This window comes from Protopterus annectens, chromosome 6.part0, assembly GCF_019279795.1.
Source record: "Protopterus annectens isolate FY-2018-M chromosome 6.part0, PAN1.0, whole genome shotgun sequence".
In the NCBI taxonomy this organism is placed as follows: Eukaryota; Metazoa; Chordata; order Ceratodontiformes; family Protopteridae; genus Protopterus; species Protopterus annectens.
The window spans coordinates 1910987075-1911008566 of record NC_056737.1 but is presented as its reverse complement, the minus strand read 5'-3'; the positions used below and the strand labels follow the sequence as shown (position 1 = coordinate 1911008566).

General features: G+C 44.5%; 1 protein-coding gene across 1 annotated transcript in view; it reads left to right on the top strand.

Moving 5' to 3' along the window:
• The window catches only part of SLC23A3 (solute carrier family 23 member 3), a 1305121-nt gene that overhangs the window by 966158 nt on the left and 317471 nt on the right, over positions 1 to 21492 (top strand). The window contains exon 10 of the mRNA XM_044073709.1: positions 19455 to 19560. Coding sequence (XP_043929644.1) covers positions 19455 to 19560 — 106 coding nt within the window. The remainder of the gene's footprint in view (positions 1 to 19454; positions 19561 to 21492) is intronic.

Here is a 21492-nt window from a genome sequence, read left to right as displayed (position 1 = left end):
CTTAGTGGCCACCACCACAACCATAGCATCTACTAGTAGGCCCTTGGACCAATCTGGGTAGTCCTCTAGTGGAGAAAGAATTTTGTCTTGTCTGTGGGGAATAGGTTCAACAATATCAGGATTCTTCCATGTGCTCGCTGCACGATGAACTTAATTAGGTCATCTGCAGGTGGGGGTCACCGAGGAAGTAGAGGGCCAAGCACGGAAAGCCTGCAAGAATATAGACTCCTCAGAAGAAGGGGTGATGGACTTCCAGTCTCCCTGCTGCTTCAAGATTTCCAATATGTCGCCAAAGGAGACATCCTTGGGGGGGGGGGGCGACCATGGGGACCCTTCCCCTTCATTTTAGTCTGTATCTTCAGTAAGGATTCCACGGGGGAATCCATGTATTTCCTCTTGCATGATCTCTTGCAATGTACCTCCTTACTTGGGACATCTGGGGAGGACTCTGAAGAGTGGGTTCCTTGTGGAAGGGTGTCTTGAGGCCCCCATGCCCACTGTTCCTGAGCAGTGGGCTGTGTTAGCTGCGGCTCAGAGGAAAGATATATATGTATCTTCAGCGCTGAAGGGAACAGCTGAGAACCTGCAGAGGCAAGTGCCCTCTCCATCACATGGAAAGCAGGTCTGCCCAAAGAGGGATGGGAGCCCAGAATCAAGAAAGACAGCCTTGGGACCAGGGTCACACCCTGCTCCGATGAACCCACTCCCTGGGAAGGAGCCACAAGAGGAGTCAGTTCCAGCAAGCCAACCGGAACCATAGTAAACAGTGCCGTGGAAAAAAATAGGTGCCGTATTAAGGATCATGGTGCTGACAGACCAGTCTCGATCCCAAGGATGGTTCGGCTCAGAGTGACTCAATGCCCAAAGGGTAGACTCCAGAGCCATGGTAAGGTCTACCAGTGGAACTGAAGAAGCTGGAACCAGGGTTGGCGTCGGTACTGAGGGTTCTGATGCCTCCAATGAGTTTGAAGGAGGAATATATGTCGAACTCTGTGGAGAAAATTCTTCGGCTCTGGGTGGGAGGGAGGATTTGAAAGGAGTTGGAATTTCTCTGGCCGCCAGGAGCTGATTCACTAGCCTCACTACATCCAGTTCTGAAAGGCTGCTGGAGGAGCGGGAGGACATCCCCGACAGGGAATTAGGATGCTCCAGAAATCGACTGCATTGCTGGCCAAAAAACAGATACACCAATGGGGAATATAGGGTCCGAGGGAGTATTTCACTTTTCGGCACCAAGGCCAAAGGACCAGTATGCTGCATAGGTATGGGGGAAGTGACCGTTATTGGAAGATTTATTTTTGGTGCCAAAAAGGAGATTGGTACTGTAGTCACAATCAATGTCATAGTTGGTGTTTGAGGCACTGGTGCCGAGGATGGTACTGTAGCCAGCTGTTGAGGTCCTTGAACTGAAGACGGCACCATGGAGGGGGTTTGAGGCCCTGGTGCCGAGGTTGTTGGCGTCAATTTAGAAATTTTTGCTTTCAGTTCTGTAGATTTTGATTCACTGACCTGAGGAGAGGAAGTAAGGATTTACTCCTCTTTTTATGTTCCTTCTTAGGAGGGGTTGAGCCCTCCGACTCAGATATAGCCTCTGAGAAAGGAGATTTCAGGAGACCCTTAAGCGTCAGTTTATTTTTACGTTCAGCCAAAGTACGGAAGCTTTATCCCTTACAAATCTCACAAGGGGATTTCATATACAGGTGTGGCACCCCAAGACAGTAGACACAGGACACATGGTTGTCCACATTAGGCATTTTCCTATTGCACTGGTCACAGTGTTTGAAACAAGTTGTTCCTTTTTTCTCAGACATATTTGCGACCAAAAAAAAGAAGTTATGTTCTTACCATAACGTTCCATGTGGAGTGTTCATCTCGCCTTTGTTCTTACACATGGGTGTCGGAGCCAATCCTCGGCTCCGAGTCGGCCGCTTAGCAAAGCTCTGCATCCAGAAGAAGCTCGAGACCAACCTATCTCCCACAATTCCCTCTGCCTTTACCTCAGATCTAGTTTGCAAAACAACACCAGATCCAGCAACAATAATGTAAACATCCCAGAATACATACATACACACAAGGAGTGTAACTCAAACCGGTAGCACAACAGAGAGAGACCAGCAGCGGGAGATAAACAGACCAGACATCTAAACTGGACGTTCTTCCTGACCTGAGGGTGGGAGGGTGGGAATGTAAGAACAAAGGCGAGATGAACACTCCACATGGAACGTTATGGTAAGAACATAACTTCTTTATGTGAGAGTGTTCAATCTTGCCATTTGTTCTTACACATGGGTAGCGTCCCTAGCTCCGTGACCCTGAGAGACTCACGGAAAAACGTTCCTGAGCACAGTGGAACCAAAGGTTGCTCTGTCCCTGGAAATTCTATCCACCTTATAATGAGTGATGAACATATGTGGTTTAGACCAAGTGGCGGCCGCACAAATGGTGTCCAAAGGTAGGCGGGCCGCATGAGCCAAAGATGTAGAAACTGATCTAGTAGAATGTCATTTTGGTTTGTTGGGCAAAGTCTGACTAGAAGCAGCATAAACGAAGGTAATACAATCAGTCAGCCATTTGGAGAGAGTACGCTTCGTCACTGCCATGCCCTTTTTGTTGTCCGCAAAGGCTATAAAGAGCTGGTCTGCTTTCCTATGACCTTTCGTTCTATCCAGATAGAATCTGAGTTGTCTATGAACATCCAACTTGTGCAACATATACTCCAGCTTAATGGAATGATTTTTGAAAAATGTGGGAAGCTCAATGGATTGATTAATGTTGTTAACTGAGCAAACCTTGGGGAGGAATGAAGGGTTGGTGCGTAAAGATACCCTGTCCGGATGAAATATTAAATATGGCTGTTTAATGGAAAGAGCCTGAAGTTCCGACACTCGTCTGGCTGAGGTGATAGCTACCAGAAAGAGAGTTTTCCAGGACAAGAACTTTAAGGAACAGGAAGAAGCTGGTTCAAAAGGTGGTAACATTAGCTGGGATAAAAGGAGGTTTAGATTCCATGGCGCTGTAGGAAACCTGACTGGTGGTCTAAGATGAAAGGATCCTTTCAAAAAGGCTTTACAAAGCCTATGAGCCATAATAGGTGCTCCATTCTCTCCTACATGAAAGTTGGAAATAGCAGCCAACTGAACCCTTAAGGTGGCAGTAGAGGCTCCCTGGTGAAACAGTATGGATAGGAACTCTAAAACTTTGTTTAGTGGAGCTATTAAGGGATCTAAATGCTGTGCAATAGCCCAGTATACAAAACGTTTCCACTTACTAGTGTAAATTTTTGTAGTGGAAGCCTTATGAGAGGCTACCAGAATGTCTTGAACCGCCAGAGAAAGAAGATCAGACCTGGCTAAGAAGGGATGTGGAGCAGCCAAGCTGCTAATCTGAGGGACAGGAGCGATGGGTGGGGAGCTCCTGACGAATGGGTCAGTAGGTCTGGCACCGGGTCCAGAACCCAGGGCTCCCGTATTTGGTGTGCTTGAAGGAAGGGGAACCAAATCTGACGAGGCCAGAATGGGGCAATGAGAATTACTGTCCTTTCTAGATCCTTGGCTTTCTGGAGAAATCTCGGTATCAGAGGTATAGGGGGGAAAAGCGTACAGGAGACCCGGGGGCCAATCGTGAATCAGAGCGTCCCTGGGGACATCCCCTGGAGGGGGTAACAGGGCAAAGTAGCTTCTGCATTTGGTGTTCATTGGAGATGCAAACAGATCATAGCAAGGCTGGCCCCACTTGCGGAATATCATTTCTGCTATTGTCTGGTTAAGGGACCACTCATGAGGTAACAGGATGGCTCTGCTCAACCTGTCCGCTATAACGTTGGATAACCCCGAGATGTGCGTTGCTATCAGAAAGCGACCCGTGGACTCTGCCCATTGCCAAATTCTCATGGCCTCTCTGCACAAATGGTAAGACTTGGTTCCTCCTTGTTTGTTTATGTACCAAACTACAGACATGTTGTCCGTTTGAACTGCAATAGTCCCTAGAGGTAGAAGGGAGGAGAAGTGTTGCAATGCTAGAAACACTGCCCTCATTTCCAGGACATTGATGTGCAGGTTGTACTCTAGATTGGTCCATTCGCCTTGGACTGTCTGTCCCTGAAAGATGCCCCCCCCACCCTATCAGGGAAGTGTCAGTGGTCACTGTGGCTATTGGTGTGGGTAACACAAACGGTCGGCCGCCGATGAGATTGCGATTCTGTAACCACCAAGATAGGTGTGCTTTGCAGGTGTTTGTAATGTGAATTTCGTGTGTCAGCGGTAACTGTTGGAACGACCATTGTGCGAATATCAGCCATTGGAGAACTCTCATGTGTAGTCTTCCCATGGGAACTGCAATGAGGGAAGCTGACATGAGTCCCAAGACTTTCAGAACTAGTTTGGCTGGGGATTTTTTGGAGAACAGAAGAAGAGATATGTGTTTTTGTAGGGAAGTTATTCTTGCGGAGGGAAGTCTTAGAAGCAAGGAACGGGTATCCAAATCTGCCCCTATAAATGAAATATGCTGTGATGGCTGTAAGGCAGATTTTTTGAAATTTATCGAAATCCTTAGGTGAACACAAAGGCTGAGTGTGTAGTCCCTGGCCTGTATCAGTCGATGCTCGGTGGTGGCAGTAAGGAGCCAGTCATCCAGATATGGAAACACCTGGAATCCTAGGCGTCTCAAGTGAGACGCTACCACTGCCATGCATTTGGTGAAAACCCTGGGGGCTGAGGTTAGACCAAAGGGCAGGGCCCAAAACTGAAAGTGGCTGGCTCCCAGCTGGAAGCGCAGGTGATCTCTGGACGCTCTGGCCATTTTGATGTGGTAGTATGCGTCCTTGAGATCTATTGAGCACATCCAGTCGTCCTTCTGTAAAAACAGAAGGATCGATTGAAGCGTGACCATCCGGAACTTTTCTTTCTTCACATAGCTATTGAGATTGCTTAGGTCCAGAATTGGCCTCCAGTCCTCTGTCTTTTTTGGAACTAAAAAGAACCTTGAGTAAGTTCCGGATCCTCTTTGGTCCGCCGGGACTGGTTGGATGACTCTTTTTTCTAGCAGCTTTGAAATTTCTATAGCTGCAGGTTCTCGCAGATGGGGCAGTACATCTGGGAATCTTTTCTGTGGTAAGGGGGGGAAGTAGAAATGGGATTTTGTAACCTCTGGTAATAATGCTTTTTACCCAATTGTCTGAAGTAAGACTTTGCCAGGCCTGAGGGTATAAAGCCAAGCGACCCCCGACTGCCTCCAGAGCAGGACAGTCGGGCCTCCTCTCAGGAGTGCTGGAAAGGCTTCCCAGGGATAGTATCCCTGTCGCCTTGGTTCTGCGGACCCCCTCTGCCGCCAGGACGACGTCTTCCACTTCTGCCCCCCCTCTGCCTCTGGAGGGGGCATCACCCTGTGTGCTCGGGAAAGAACCCTGGGGTTTACAAAACCACATTTTCCCACCTCGTTGCCCTTTGGGGTACGGTCTGGATGGGGTGGAAAAATGGACTCCGACAGCAGACAGAGTCTTTCCCTCTTGCTCACACCGGGTCAGGGTCTCCTTTACTTTGGGGCCAAAAAGAGTGGCACCATCAAAGGGGGCGTTAGTAAAGGAAGACTTGAAGGCTTCCGCAAAGGAGCATAGGTGCATCCAGGATTGTCTGCGAAGAGCAATCGCTAAAGCCGCAGCCCTACTCGAACCTTCGGCTACATACGAGATGAGCCTCATATACGAGTTTACAATAGATGTAAGGGTATTGAGCTGTGCCGTAACCTTATCCGAGACAGCAGCATCTGTAGTACCCTGGAGGGTATCTCCCAACTCTTTGACTAGATCCCTCTGTAAGCGTGTGAAATGTGTCAAATAGTTCAGAGATCGCATGGAAAAAGTCGCTGAACTGAAAATGCGCTTCCCATATCTGTCCATGGTCCTAGAATCTCTGTTAGGAGGATGGACAGACGAGGAAGATTCGGACATCTCCTTTTTCGTGGCAGCTGCCACCACCATAGCGTCCACTGGAACTCCCTTTGTGAGGTATGCCTTATCCTGAGGGGCCGTAATATATTTATTAGGCTTTCTGGGAACTGGCTCCACTGTGTCAGGTGTCTCCCACGCCCTTCGAGCAATTAATTCCATTAACTCATCGAAGGGCAGAGTGACCCAGGAGGAAGAAGGGCGAGCACCGAATGCCTTCAGCAAAACTGACTCATCCTCAGAAGGGGGTAGGGCTTGCCAATCACCTCTCTGTTTTAGGATCTCCAGGATGTCAGAGAAGGAGACATCCTCTGAGGGTGATTTTGGGGACCCTTCTGACTCATCTAAGTCAGTGTCTGATGTTAAGGACTCTTGTGGAGAATCCAAGTGCCTCCTCTTGCACAATCTTTTCCTCGGGACGTCATCGGGGGGGGCATCTGATGAAGCCACAGAGGAAGAGGGGGCTCCCTCTGGGAGCGGCTGAGACACTGGTGCTCGACGTTTTTGAGTAGCCGTGGGTGCAGAAGAGGACAACGGGCCTTTATGGGAGGGAGACGTTGCTTCTGCTGAAGTAGTTGTCTGGGAAGACAATACCTTCCTCATAAGGACAAAGGCCCCCGGACCCCAAGCCGAGGAATCCCCCGGTTCCGAAGAACACGGAGGAATCTCCGACGCGGAAGCCAAGGGCATCGACCCCGAGGATGGAGCTGAGGTGATCCGTGCCGAGGCGCCGAGAGGGAGAGTCGGCACCGAAACATCGGTTCAGCTCTCAGTCCCGGAACCAAGGCTAGATCGTCGGCTCCGCGAGTCCGGTAGTGGTTCCGACGGAGTCGAGGTCAACGGTGCCGACTGAGAAAAAGACGGTTCCGGCACCAAGGGCTCCACTATCAGCAGATCAACGTCTTCCGGCTCCGAGGGCTGAGTAGGTCTCGGAGGAGGATCGGATGGTGACAAGGGAAGGCCTTCGAGTCTCGACACCAACTGAGAGGAGACAGCAATGAGTTTGGACAGGGCCGTGTTCTCCATCAGCTTCTGCACCACACGATCTACATCGGTGTCGGAGAGAGGCCTGGAAGACCTCGTCGAAGGAATCGAGGACGGTGCTGACTTCAAAAGAGCCGGAGGTGGAAGCTCTGTCACCGGTTCCAAGACCTGAGGTTCGGTGACAGACAATAGTTCGATACTCGGTCCCGAAGTCTGTGGAACCGGTGAACGAACTTTAAAGGAAATACTTGGAGCCGATGACCTGGGCTCCGAAGTCCTCGACTCCTTCAAGGATTTAGAAGTCTGGTCTGTCTTGTCTAAAGCCTCTTGGAAGGCAGGCTTTAAAAGACCTCTGTCCATAAGCTTCCTGCGCCTATCTGTCATGACCCTTCCACTAAAGGAATGGCATATGGAGCAGTCCTCCTGAAGATGGAGAGGGCCAAGACAGTAGACACAGGAGCTATGGTTGTCAGTGACAGACATCTTCTGTCCACACTGACATCTTTTAAAGCCTGACTTAACCTTTTCTGACATAACAGAGTCGAAAATTGTCACAATATACAGTGAAAAAAAGAACAATCACTACACTTAATCTTAGCCAAAGGCCGAGAAGCGATGATATTAAAGTGATTAGTAGTAATATCAGGTAAATTTAGCAGTCGAATCCGTGATTTAGCAAGTGGGGTAGGCCCTAGGTAACCTAACTAAATATAAATGCTTTAAGACACTAATAATTTAGTCGATGGGAACCAGAGACCATACACACACACACACACTAACAAGTCTAACAATTTTAAGAATTTTTAGAAAAAAAATTCTATCAGAAAAAAAGCTTTATCTTATCTGAAGTTGGCTCAGAGCTCTTCAAACGATGTGATCAGTTGCAGCGGCAAACTAGATCTGAGGTAAAGGCAGAGGGAATTGTGGGAGATAGGTTGGTCTCGAGCTTCTTCTGGATGCAGAGCTTTGCTAAGCGGCCGACTCGGAGCCGAGGATGGGCTCCGACACCCATGTGTAAGAACAAATGGCGAGATTGAACACTCTCACATTCTAGTTTAGACAACAAATCTGTTAAATCACACTCACACAATAAAGAAAAAAGTTTTTTTTTTTTTTTTTTGGTTGAACAGAGAAAGGGGAAAGGGAATACCAACAATGGTATTGGGAATTAACCTCAGAGGTAAGAGAAGGCCTATACTAGCAATGCTACAAAGACTACCCAACTTGGTAAGAAAAAGAAAGAAAGAGAGGAAGAGGAAGAAAGAAAGAGAGGGAACACTAATGCAAATAAGCAAATAATGAGAAGTTATGTACCTACCATAACTTTCCATGTTAGTTGTCTTCTTCTCGCCTTCTTTCTTGCTGGATGGGTTCGAATAGGTTCTTCCGATCGTCAGCTCCGACTCGGCCAATACTAAAGCTCGAGAGCTAATTCCACTGGCTCGAGGCTCCCCTATATCCCACAATGCTAGGCGGTAACTACTCAGATCTTGTTTGATAGCTAAAACCAAGCAGTTCTGGTCTCCATAGTATGGAAAAGAGAGAAAGGGAACCCACCTCTATATAAACCTGTATGTAAGCTACCACAAACATAAAAGGGAGGATAGAGGTAGTAGAACATGTGGGAAGGAAGCACCAATGGAAGATCCCAAAAATTCCTATCAGTCTGTCCAGGCTGGGAGGAAGGAGGGTGGGACGCAAGAAAGAAGGCGAGAAGAAGACAACTAACATGGAACGTTATGGTAGGTACATAACTTTTCAATGTTAAGTTGTCAATCTCGCCTTCATTCTTGCTGGATGGGACCGCGTCCCTAGCACCTTACCCCGGGTGGCTTATCGGAACAGACTCTTGAGAACAGTGGAACCAAAGTCGGCACGGTTTCTGGAGGCCATATCCAATTTGTAATGCGAGATAAAGGTATGAGGAGAAGCCCATATGGCTGCTGCACAAATGGAATCTATTGGTAGCCTGTCCTGAAAAGCTACAGATGTAGCTAATGCCCTGGTTGAATGAGCTCTAGGTCTTGAAGGCAGTTTTTGATGTCTGATTTCATAGATGAAGGTAATTATAGAGGTAAGCCATCTTGAAAGGGACACTTTAGAAACTGGAAGGCCCAATTTCCCTTCCGCATAAGACAGGAAGAGCTGGTCAGATTTCCTGAACTGTTTAGTCCTGTCTAAATAATATCGAAGTTGGCGATGAACATCTAGAAAATGTAACTTTTGTTCCGACCTGTTGGAATAATCAGATTTGCCTCAGAGGAAACCTTAGGCAAGAAGGATGGATTAGTCTGGAGGGACACCCTGTCTTTATGGAAAACTAAGTAAGGAGGATGACTGCAAAGAGCATGAAGTTCAGATACCCTTCTAGCTGATGTTATGGCTATTAGAAAAAGTGTTTTCCATGAGAGCAACTTAAGAGGGCATGAAGCCGCAGGTTCGAAGGGGGGGAGAATCAAGGATGCTAGGACCAAATTCAAGTCCCACTGAGGTGGGGATCTTTGATTGGGGGCTTGAGCAAAAAGATACCTCTTAGAAAGGCTTTGCAGAGTTTATGGGACATGATACTGGAGTCCGAGACACCTACATGAAAGTTAGATATAACAGCTAGTTGTACTCTAATGGTAAATGAGGAAGAGCCTAAATGAAAGAGCTCTGCCAGAAAGTCTAGGATAGACTGGATAGGTGCAGTGAAGGGGTCTATTTTTTTTATGCTGCCCAGAAGGAAAAACGTTTCCACTTACTATTGTAAATCCTTTTGGTAGAAGACTTGTGAGGGGCTATCAGGATGTTACGGACCGAATAAGAAATTAAGGGAAGCCTGGCTAGGGTAGGAATCGGAGAAACCACGCTGTGAGGTTGAGAGATTGGAGGGAGTGGTGCAGCTGGCCCGACTGGTGGGTCAAAAGATCTGGCACTGGGTCCAGATGCCAAGGCTGCTCCAAGAGGTAATGATGCAGGAACGGAAACCATATCTGTCGAGGCCAGTAAGGGGCAATGAGGATCATAGTGACTCTCGAGGCGATAGCTTTCTGAATTAATTGAGAGATCAGTGGAAAAGGGGGGAAAGCATACAGAAGTCCCTGGGGCCAATCGTGGACTAGAGCGTCTCTGGTGGGTTGGCCTGGTAGAGGGAAGAGGGTGAAGAAATCGTGACACTTGCTGTTTTGGGGAGTAGAAAAAAGATTGCAGCAAGGCCAGCCCCATTTTTGAAAGATTTCTTCCAGCACTGATTTTTTTAAAGACCACTCGTGAGGCATGAGAATAGCCCTGCTCAACTTGTCCACAATCACGTTGGACTTCCCGGGAATGTGCGTTGCTATCAGAAACTGAGAAGAAATCGCCCACTGCCGAAGTCTGAGTGCCTCTCGACATAAGGGATAGGACTTGGTTCCGCCCTGTTTGTTGATGTACCACACTACGGACATGTTGTCCATCTGAATTACAATAGTCCCTGTGGGAAGAGAGTCCTGAAGGGCTTCCAACGCTAAAAGCACTGCTCTCATCTCTAAGACATTTATGTGCAAGTGGCACTCGAAAGATTGCCACGTGCCCTGGACTGTCCTGCCCTGATAATGCCCCCCCCACCCGATCAGGGAGGCGTCCGTTTGTCACCGTGGCGATTGGGGGGGAGGGATGAAGGGTCTGCCCTGGAGAACTTGAGGTGATGTCATCCACCAAGACAGGTGATTCTTGCATGATTGGGTTAGCAGGATGATGTGAGACATCGGGAGTTGTTGGAAGGACCATTGAGAAAACAGCATCCACTGGAGGATCCGCATGTGAAAACGAGCTAAGGGGAGGAGTGTAATGGTAGCCGCCATGAGTCCTAATACCTTCAAGACTACCCTGGCTTTGATCTTGTTGCATTGAAGCAGAAGGTAAACTTGTTTGTGGATATCTGATACTCTTTGCTCTGTCAGTCTGGCGGAAAGATGAACTGTGTCTAAGGTGGTACCTATAAAGTTAATAGATTGACAAGGCGACAAGGCAGATTTTTCAAAATTTACTGAAATGCCTAGAGCTTGGCAAGTTTAAATGGTGAAATCTCTGGATAGAAGAAGTTGATGCCTGGTGGTGGCGGTAAGGAGCCAGTCGTCCAAATATGGAAACACCTGGAATCCTTGACATCTCAAGTGAGCCGCGACCACTGCCATACATTTGGTGAACACTCGGGGGGGCTGTAGTGAGACCAAAGGGCAGGGCTCTGAACTGGTAGTGACTGGCTCCCAGCCTGAAGCCGAGAAACCTCCTGGAGCGTCTGTGCATTTTGATATGGAAGTACGCATCCTGAAGGTCTATCGAGCACATCCAATTGTCCTGACCCAAGAAGGGTAGAATGGACTGTAGCGTGACCATCCGGAATTTTGTTTTCTTCACATACTTGTTTAGCTTGCTGAGATCCAGTATTGGTCTCCAGTCCCCTGTTTTTTTTGGTACCAAAAAGAATTTGGAGTAGATTCCGGATCCTTGCTGGTCTGCTGGGACTGGCTGGATAGCTCTTTTTGACAGCAGCTTTGATATTTCTAATGCTGCTTGTTCCCTTAGACTGGGTGGAACGTCTGGAAGGGATCTTTTAGGTTGGGATGGGATGTGAATAAAGGGGATTTTGTAACCCTCGGATATGATCGACTGTACCCATTTGTCTTGAGTGAGGGAAAGCCAGGCTTTTGGGTACAGTGATAATCTTCCCCTGACTACCTCCGAAGGTGGACAGCCGGGCAGCCCCTCAGGGATGCTGAAAGGGTTTATCAGAGAAAGTCTCTCTGCTATCCTGGTTTTGCGGACCACCTCTGCCCCTAGGGCGGCGTCTATTGTTGTTCCCCCCTCTGCCTCTAGAGGGGAATCGACTTTGTGCATCAGATGAGACTCCTTGTGGTTTGTGGAACCACATTCCCCCCCCCCTCTGACCTTTGGGATAAGGTCTGGAAGGGGTAGAAAAACTGACTCCCATGGCAGAGAGAGTCTTACCTTCCTGCTCGCACCTAGTCAATGTATCCTTCATCTGAGGTCCAAACTACGTTGAGCCATCAAAGGGGGAATTGGTGAAGGACGCCTTGAAAGGGTCCGCAAAATTGCAAAGCCACATCCAGGCGTGGCGTCGTAAAGCTACACCTGTGCCTGCGGCCCTACTCGCCCCATCAGCCGCATATGAGATAAGCCGCATGGAGGAGTTGACAATCGAATTCAGGGTTGCCAACTGGGAGTTCATTTTGTCTTGGAACCCCTCAGCTGTTGGATCCTGCATAGCCTCACCCATATCCTTGAGTAAATCCCTCTGGAGACGGGTGAAGTGACACAAGTAGTTCAGCGACCGCATGGCAAAGGTCGCTGAGGAAAACATCCGCTTACCATACCTGTCCATGGTCCTAGACTTCTTATTAGGAGGATGGACAGGTACCGAAGGATCGGCTAATTCCTTCTTAGTGGCTGCGGCCACCACCATGGCATTAACAGAGACACCTTTGGATAAGAACTGTTTCTCTTTTGGGGCAGTAATAAATTTTGACGGCCTCCTTGGGGTAGGTTCCACCGAATCAGGGGCCGTCCAAGCCTTCCTTGCCACCACTTCCATGAGGGGGTCAAAGGGAGGAGACACCCAGGAGGTGGAAGGGCGAGAGCCAAACGCCTCAAGGTAGACCGACTCGTCCTCTGAAGGGTTAAGGGTGGGCCAGTTCCCCATCTGTTTAAGGATTTCAAGGATGTCAGCAAAAGAGACATCCTCAGAGGGGGACCAAGGGGAACCTACAGATTCCTCCAAGTCGGTGTCGGAGGTGATAGACTCAGGGGAGTCAATGTGCTTCCTTTTGCACTGTCTCTTCCGAGGGGGTTCCCCTGCTGGATCAGGAGAAGCCTTGGAAGAAGAGGATATTCCCAATGGGGAAACCTGAGGGGCTGGCTCTCTACGGTCTGGTACGAGGGGGTGGGTAGAAACCACCACAGGCACTAAAGAGGGAGGAGCTGACGGAGCCGACCGTGGGGTAGACACAGGGTCTAGCATGCTCCGCATGACCTCGAAGGTGCCCTGATCAACCAAGGCCGAAGGTCCCCGCTCCGAGGAGACAAGAACCCTCCCGGCAACGACAGGGATGGCTCCGAGGCCAATGTCGGAGCCAAACTCACCAGTGCTGACGCTCCGAGAGGGAGAACGGGGTCGGACAAGGGTCCGATGCCACTCGCCCCCACTGAGCCGACGAGGGAAGCTCGGCGCTGAGATCCCTCCAAAGAGGAAATCGGAGCAGACGACGGAGCCGAAAGGGAAGGTATCAGCTCCGATGCACCGGCAGCCACGGCTCTGACGAGCCCCGGCTCAGAACTCAAAGGAGTCAGAGAAGGAACAGAAGCAGGGATGGGAATAGCCACTGACTGTTGAGTAGAGCTATGCAGCATTTGGGCCAGTGCCTCGGATTTGAGAAGTCTACTCACCACCCTTTGTAAGTCATGGTCGGACAGCCTGGAGGACCGAGAGGAATGGCATCTATGGCTCTGCTCCGACAGAAGAGGGGATCCCGGGGCCGAGTGAATGGAGCCGATGGAAGGGGACCTCAACCTCTTCTTAGAAGGTGGCTCCGATAAGACTATCGGAGCCAAGTGAGTCTTAGTAACCTCGGCTCCGGCCGGAGCCGAGGTAGCGGTTTGAGTCTTCGAAACATCGACTCCAGCCAGAGCCGATGTCGAAGCAGCCTTGATGCTCCCAGCGGACGGCTCTGAAGCTGGAGCCAACGGCCTAGAAGTCTTTGAAGGCTTCCCCGATGCAGACTGGGTCGAGGGGCCTTCAGGCTTTAAAATAAAAAAGAGAAGTGTTGGTACCACAATCGCACAAAGGTGAAGTTTCCTTCAATAATATCCACAGGTTATAATAGATGAACAATACTTTATTTAGAACAAGTAATGTAAAACACTGTAAGTGTTTTTCGTTCAGCACAGTGTCCGAACTTCCTCAGACAAACACTGGCGCTACCAACAGCCTGTGTTTAAATGGTAAATCAGATGTTACGTCATTAATTCATTAATTCAATTGAATCAGTTAAATAACTCTATTTAGCCTAATTAAACAAACGGACAGAATATCTTATGTTACAAAACAACCAGTCAGTATTAAAAAATATATATATATATATATATTACTTATTTTTACACTTAAAATGTAAACTTGTGATAAAAACAGTAATAATATCCTTAATATGACTTAGTTCACTGAAATTATAAATACAATCCAAATCTTCCCTAAATAGGGTCCTAAAAACTTTTTCTACAACTCAAACAGACAGTTTCTCTTTTAATAAAAATAATATTCGCTGCTACCAAGACCACAACTTCATTTACTATACTAAAGTTATGTCCTTTTATCTAAAAGTTCAAGATACACTAAAACTTGATCATGACATAAACATTGTCTAAAAATGTGTGTTAAAAAATATATAGATTAAAAAATGTATGTGTATATATATATACACACACATATGTGCATGTATCCACATACCAAATGTGTGTGTACTCACATATACAATGCGTACATAGACAAATATACTATGTTACAACCCATAATTTCGATATACTACACCTCACCTAATAATACTCTTATTAGTATTTTTATTAATATTGTGTAGTATTCTTACATTTAAAAGTCTATTATTCATTTTCCCACTGGTTATTCAAATATTTTTATTAGAAAAAAATATATATAATATAATGGGGCTAACAGTTAAAAAAGGTTGGAAAGGTTCTTACTCATGGACCTCTAATACACTCACCTTAATAAACTTCTAAGTTTTAATATACAGGTAATCGAGCATACTTCGTTAAGCCCTTATTCTCTACAGGCCATTAAACGGAGTTGCCATCTTAACTCCTTCTTTTCCAATTCTAGTCTCAATAGATTTTAATTTGTCAAGTTAAGGGCATTTACTGAGACTTGGTCGATGGCCATAAATGTAAATGAATGGCCTGTGTGTGATCTACAATGTCTCGCCAGGGCGTTCTCCTCTTTATTTTTAGTAATGGCATAAATATGCTCATATACCCTATCCTTCAACCGCCTGTCCGTCTTCCCTATGTAGAAAGACGGACATTGTTCACACTGGGCTAGATACACTATTCTTTTGCTGGTACAATTGTAAATATTTCTAAGAAAATAACTTTCTTTCCTTATGGTAAAACTGTCAGCTGTCTCTATGTAGGCACAATACCTACATGAACCGCATTTATTGGTCCCTCTCTTCTCTTTGTCTACTCTCAATCTCCTTTCTAATAACTCCTTCATGTTAGTACCTCTCCTATATGTAATGGTGGGACCATAATTGAGAGTTTGTGTTAACTCTTTGTCAAGTGATAACCAAAACCAATACTTCCTGACTACCTTACAAATTTCCTGCGCTTCTGGGCAATAAGTAAATATGAATGCTGCAGTGAAATTCTTTTTATTCTCCATTACTGCAGCAAAAGATATTTCTAAGTCATTGCTAGTGTCCACATTTCTAACTTGAAGCCCAAAATGTTCCACTTGATTAGTAGGGTCAGTCACAGCTTGTACTTTTAAAATAGCTTCATAAAACCCTTTTCTTCTTTTCGAAATAACTTCTTTGAAAATTCCTTCCAGAAATGAATTTGGATAACCCCTACGGGGAAACATTAAATGTAAATTATCACACTCTTTTTCGAAGTCTTCATCTAGTGTAATCATCTTTGCTGCCCTCACAAGCTGACCCTTCACTACAGATTTCTTTTGGTGACGGGAGTGTGAGCTAGAAAAATGGAGATAAGTGTTAGAAAAAGTGCTTTTTCTATAAATTTTCGATGTATATCCCTCTAAGTTCTTACTAAGCTCTACATCAAGAAAGCATGTAGTAGTTTTTTGAAAGTTCATAGTGAACTTTAAAAAATCTGTTGTGGAGTTTAAATACTCTACTAATGCTTCTGCTTCTTCTTCTTGTCCCTTAAATAGGATGAAAATATCGTCCAAATATCTTTTATACATAAAGATGTTAGCATACCAAGGACTGTTTAAAACATGGGTAGTCTCCCAGTGGGCCATCACCAAGTTTGCAAAACTTGCGCCCACTGGTGACCCCATTGCTACCCCTATTTTTTGCAAGAAAAGTTTATCTTCAAAAGAGACAAAATTATTTTTTAAAATAATATCTAATAGTTGTTCTACAAGATTGCATTCATCACTTGTTGCTCCCTTTGTGCCAATAAATTCTACTACCCATTCAGTGCCTAAATCTTGTGGAATACATGAATAAAGTTCACACACGTCTATTGTCAGAAAGTTAAGAGAAATGTCAAAGACTATATTTTGTATATTCTCCAAAAAGGACCATGAGTCTTTTAAAATTTGTTCTTCCTTTTCCACATATTTTTTAAGGATTGAATCTACAAACTTTGCACAAGGGTAGGTGATTGATTGCCTTGCATCCACGAGGGTTCGAAATGGTGGGTTTCCCAAATTTTTATGAAGCTTGGGGATACCAAAAATTTTTGGAATCCTTGGGGCCAACATTGTTAAGTAGTGATTTTGTTCAGTACTAATTAAACCGTCAATGAACAAGTCATTAATAAACAGTTTAATCTTATGGTACGCTTGGTTTAGTTGGTTCCGACTAACGGACTCATAAGTGTCCTTCTTTAGTAATGATAACATTGCGTTAGAATAATCCACGTTGTACACAACTGCAAGCCCACCCCCCTTGTCAGGCTTCATAAACCTAATTGGGAGGCTCCTAAGTGATGATAGTAGATTTCTCTCTTCTTCTGATATATTAACTGAATGTCGATTTTTTGTATTTTTCTTAACTGTTTCCCTAAATTCATTTTCACATAACTGTTCGTACAAACATAACAATGCATTCTGTGGAGGGTTAAAACTACTAGCTACACGTAAATCATTGACAACAGTGTTAGAATTCCCAAACATAATGTTCAGGTTAAGTTTATGAATAAACATTTTAAGGTCAATCAAAAGCTCTACTATGTTACAGTTCTTTGAAGGCACAAAAGTGAGACCTTTTGCGAAAAGTTCTATCAGCACTTTATCAATGCAACATTCAGTAAGTGCATGCCAGGCTGGGGGGGGGGTATGGCTGCACTATGGGCTTGGGGGTGGGGAAAAGCTCATGGTACTTCCTATTGTCTATTCAGCCTGACAATGATGTCAGCAAATTACATTAAATTTGTACTTAAATGTGAACTAACTTTTGTAATTGTATCTGATGAAGCGTAGCTTGCACTACGTGAAAGCGCTTATTCCTCACTTCGTAATAAAGAGTTTTTGATCTACATGGTGATTGCCTACTGGAATTTACTTGCATTGAAGAAGTTTTATCGTGGTGACTGTTCTCACTATTTTATCTACTAATGATGTCAGCAAGCAGGGAAGAGACATAGGATTACTGAAAAAAAAATGCAAGTTACAATATGGCAGTTCTGACTCAGCCCTGTTCCATCATTTTCTGAGACTAGTGCCTCACAACCCTTAGAACCTGAACAAAGGAACTGGAAACCCCATGTGTAAGGGCTTTTCCAGCAAAAAGAACCTTCTGACATGCATTACACTGTGGGGTGCCAGAGTTCAGGGAACTGAGATGAGCAATAATTTGAGGGAAGTCACTGAGGAAGCCTAAAGCCAGTTGTTGCATGTCAAAAGTATCAGTAAAAAGTGCAAGGGAAAACATCAAACAATTTCAGTACAGGGGAAAGAATGGGGAATGCAAGTGATAACTGAAGATTATTCAATACATTGCAAAATGGGAAGATAAGACAGTCAGAGACTTTTTTTATCCTTTTCTCTGTGAAAAGGCCCACATAGATAAGCTGCAGTATAAGTAATATTTCAGGTATGAAGATCAAAAATCCTACAATGCAGAAGTTGAATACATACTCATTTATTGAACATACTCCTGCAGTTACTGCAGCGTAGCTATTGTTGTGCCAAACCGGGTAACACAGCTATGAAAGCTTATGCCCACGAGATAACCTGCTCAACTGAACCTCTGCAGCTCTCTACATTCAGATTCCAAGTTAGTAGTTTTTCATAAAATATAATTGTTAAGAACATATCAAGGGCAACATTTCCTGACTCCCGTATCAGCAATGAGCTGTTCCATGGAAAAGCAGGCTCAGAGGATTCTTTACAACTCATTTTTAATACAATGTTGCCTTGTTAGTTTTAGCCTTTTAAAATGAATGCCTATTGGGCAAAATTTTATGTCAGAATACTGTACCTGAGATGAGATCATGTAGTTTAGTCAATGGTCTTTTAAACTAATGCAGTTTTAGTATACTAGGATTTTGATCCCATTCAACTGAAATGTATGACAGTTGCAGAATTCAATATCTGTACATCAATACATTTTGTGCCTCACTTTTTTTCTTTAAAGATATGAGGTGTTAGATTTGTTGTTTTATTTCTTTTACTATGAGCTTTTAGACCTTGCAGTGAAGTGCTGCAAATACAGCATAAGGACAAGGTACCACTCACTGAAGACATATAATAATGAACTTGGGAATAGTTGAGTAAGGAGTGACTTGCCTCATGCCAAATCATTTGTTTTGTTTTCTACTGTGTTCTGTGTTTTTGCATTTCTATACTTCTAAGTCAGTTACACTGACTTCAGATTCATTGATTTATATTAATTGGCATGAATCCCTGGGATGCATACCTGAAGCACAACAATGCTGCACCAGCCATTAATTCAGTCACACCTCCAGTACCAAATGTACTATGTTCTGTTTCACACTTACAACACTGGTTGTGTGAGCTCTTTCAAACCTGTAATTCTTTAAAGACAGACTACGCACAGTTTTACTGGGAATGTAGCATAATTACAGTACTCAGTGCAGCAAAAAGGTTAAATGTAAGAAAATAAGTTAAACAAGCAAGGCGACAAAGTGCTTTACTTGTTCAATTTAACAAATTGCTGTTGCATTTAAATGTAACTCTGAGTCACAGTTCTGAGCATTTGCTGTCCAGTATCCCAGAGTTTAGGGATTTGATACCTCATTAACAGAGCTGGCAAGTAAGAATGAATTTAAATCACTAAATCTGATATGCATAATCATCAATACCGTTCCTTTGTCAGACAGAGACTAGAGCAGGCAAACATCTTCTCCAGAGTACTAAAACAAATGACATAGGATAAATACTGTGAAAAAAAGCACATATTGTTTTGTTCTTCTCTCAGATATATTACTATACTAGAGAAAGAGGTATGTGTTTAAGGAATATTTGCCTATTGCCTTTGTGTTTATTCATATTAGTCATGTTATTTTATTAACTGGAAAACTCTATTAGCTTACTCACTATATCTACAGAACTGTATACTATGATTTATCTGTAGATTTTATACATCACAAGTGTCTCCAAAGAATAGGAGTGTGAATTAAAGGTAATCTTTACCCTTACCTTGATATAGATGAGGGATGCATCTGTGACATAAAAAAATACAATTATAATACGTACATACCTTACATATATATAAAAAAAAAAATCAATTCATATCCAACAGTCCCTGTGTTTGCCTCTCAATAGGCTGGTTGCCGTCATGCAGTGCAAGTAACTGGTGTCATCTGTATTTTGCTTGGAGTATCACCAAGGCTTACTGAGTTCCTTTCTACACTGCCAATATCTGTGCATGGTAAGTATCTCAGGAAAAAATGAAAAGACTAAAATTACTTTCACTTCAAACGTGACTCAAGCCATTATAAAATGTATCAGTATGAGATACTCACCATTACAATAGATTTTATGAGGGAGAAGTCTTCTATGCAGCAAATAATTACACAGGAGATTTTCTATTTTGCAAAGCATCATGTTCTTTCCACTGGCATTCTCTCCCTTCTTCTGGCACCTACTTACACTGGTGTCACAATCACAAAATAAAACTGTTAGGCTTAAGCTTGCATGTATGCTGTGTGTAACTGGTAAGCACGTGTCATAACTCATTTCTTCAAACAAGGACCAGTTCAGATCACAACAAATCTGGAAAGACATGCTGTGGTAGAAATCTATGATAAGATTCTGTAAACACACTTCAGTGCATGCACTAAGCACAGTGTACTCAGTGGTAAATGCTGTACATAAAACAAAGCAAACTGCAAATGAACTGTAGAAGAAAACCATAATGACATGCAAAAAAAGATTAGAATGTAACTACTAGTGCAGGAGATACCTAAAGAAATATTCCAAAATGGGGGACTGAAGGATGAAGTTCTTACTGCAAAAGCAATTTCACCTTTGCAAACATTATGATAAGTACTTCACACAACAGTGTGATCTAAGTCTGGGAGAGTCATCTGTACAGTAAGTTCTTAAACATGGCTAGTGTTTCTGGAAGTTAAGTTCTTAAATATGGTTAGTGTTTCTAGCGGTAAGTCCAGAGTCAAGGATTAAGCCAGACACAGACAGAGAGGCACAAGCTAAGGTGATTTAGTGCTGCAATGACTACTCTCATAGCCAACCTTAGGCACAGGCCAACTAGGCGGCCGCCTAGGGCACCGGTCTAGCAGGAGTGCTTTTCCAGTATTTATTTGGTGTAGGTAGACCAGGATGGGAGCACCTGGGTGGTGTGGGGGGAGCACCGTGGAGCCCTTTTACCTAGGGCACCAGTTGACCTAAGACCCCTCTTGACTACCCTGACTGGGTTCTTTGAGGCTTTTTAATTCACTAAACCCTAAGAACATTGTGTATCAGTGGGAAAACCAATGACCAGGTCATAGGAAATCAAAAGTGTATTGTGCAAAAACAGGAGTGAGAATCACTGTTAAGCACAGCTTTACAATGGACCACTATGAGAGAAAACACTTCCTTGTATTACAAAAAATAAAATGGTTTCACAACTGCTAGATTTGCCTAAGGTGCCTGCTGATAGTCTGTGAAGGGGAAGTGTGATCCTTAGAACAGTGAAAATTTAAGTACAATTAGGGTGAATATATGTTAAGTATGTAACTGTGGTATTTCTGAGTATTCCCCCTTTTCCAAGGTACAGTGATCTTGGAGTTAATGCACATGAATAACACGTGTAGTGGGATTTCAGGAGAAAATTCCCCCTGAAAAAGTGCTTTAAAATAGCAGCAGTGAGTTTCTGAGTTTATATTTTTCTATTTTAAAAAAAATATCTCATTTTAATTTTCTAAATCATATTCTTCCAGCAAACTAATCTGCTGCTCAGTATAACACAACAGAAAATGTATTTCAAGATTCACTGTTAAAGATGTTACTAACAATCATACATCAAGAAGTAGTATTCCATGTTTGGGATGCCCAAGATGCAAAGACACATGGTAGACTAGGTGAAAGTTACCAATTAGCTTAAAATAATATGGTCTCTGAGAGTACCATAATGAAGCAAGGCTGTAGGAAAGAAGAGAAACAAATTCATGAAATTAAAACAGACAGCAGTAGCAGTGCTGCGGTAGCGTTGTCGCCTCACAGCAAGACGTTGTCGCATTCGATTCTCAGCTAGAGCGTCTTCTGTGTGGAGGCATGCGTGAATGGGCGTGCCTTCGTTGAAGGTTGTGCATCAGGGCTGGTAACTCGGCATGTAAAAATCTACTACCAAACATTAGCA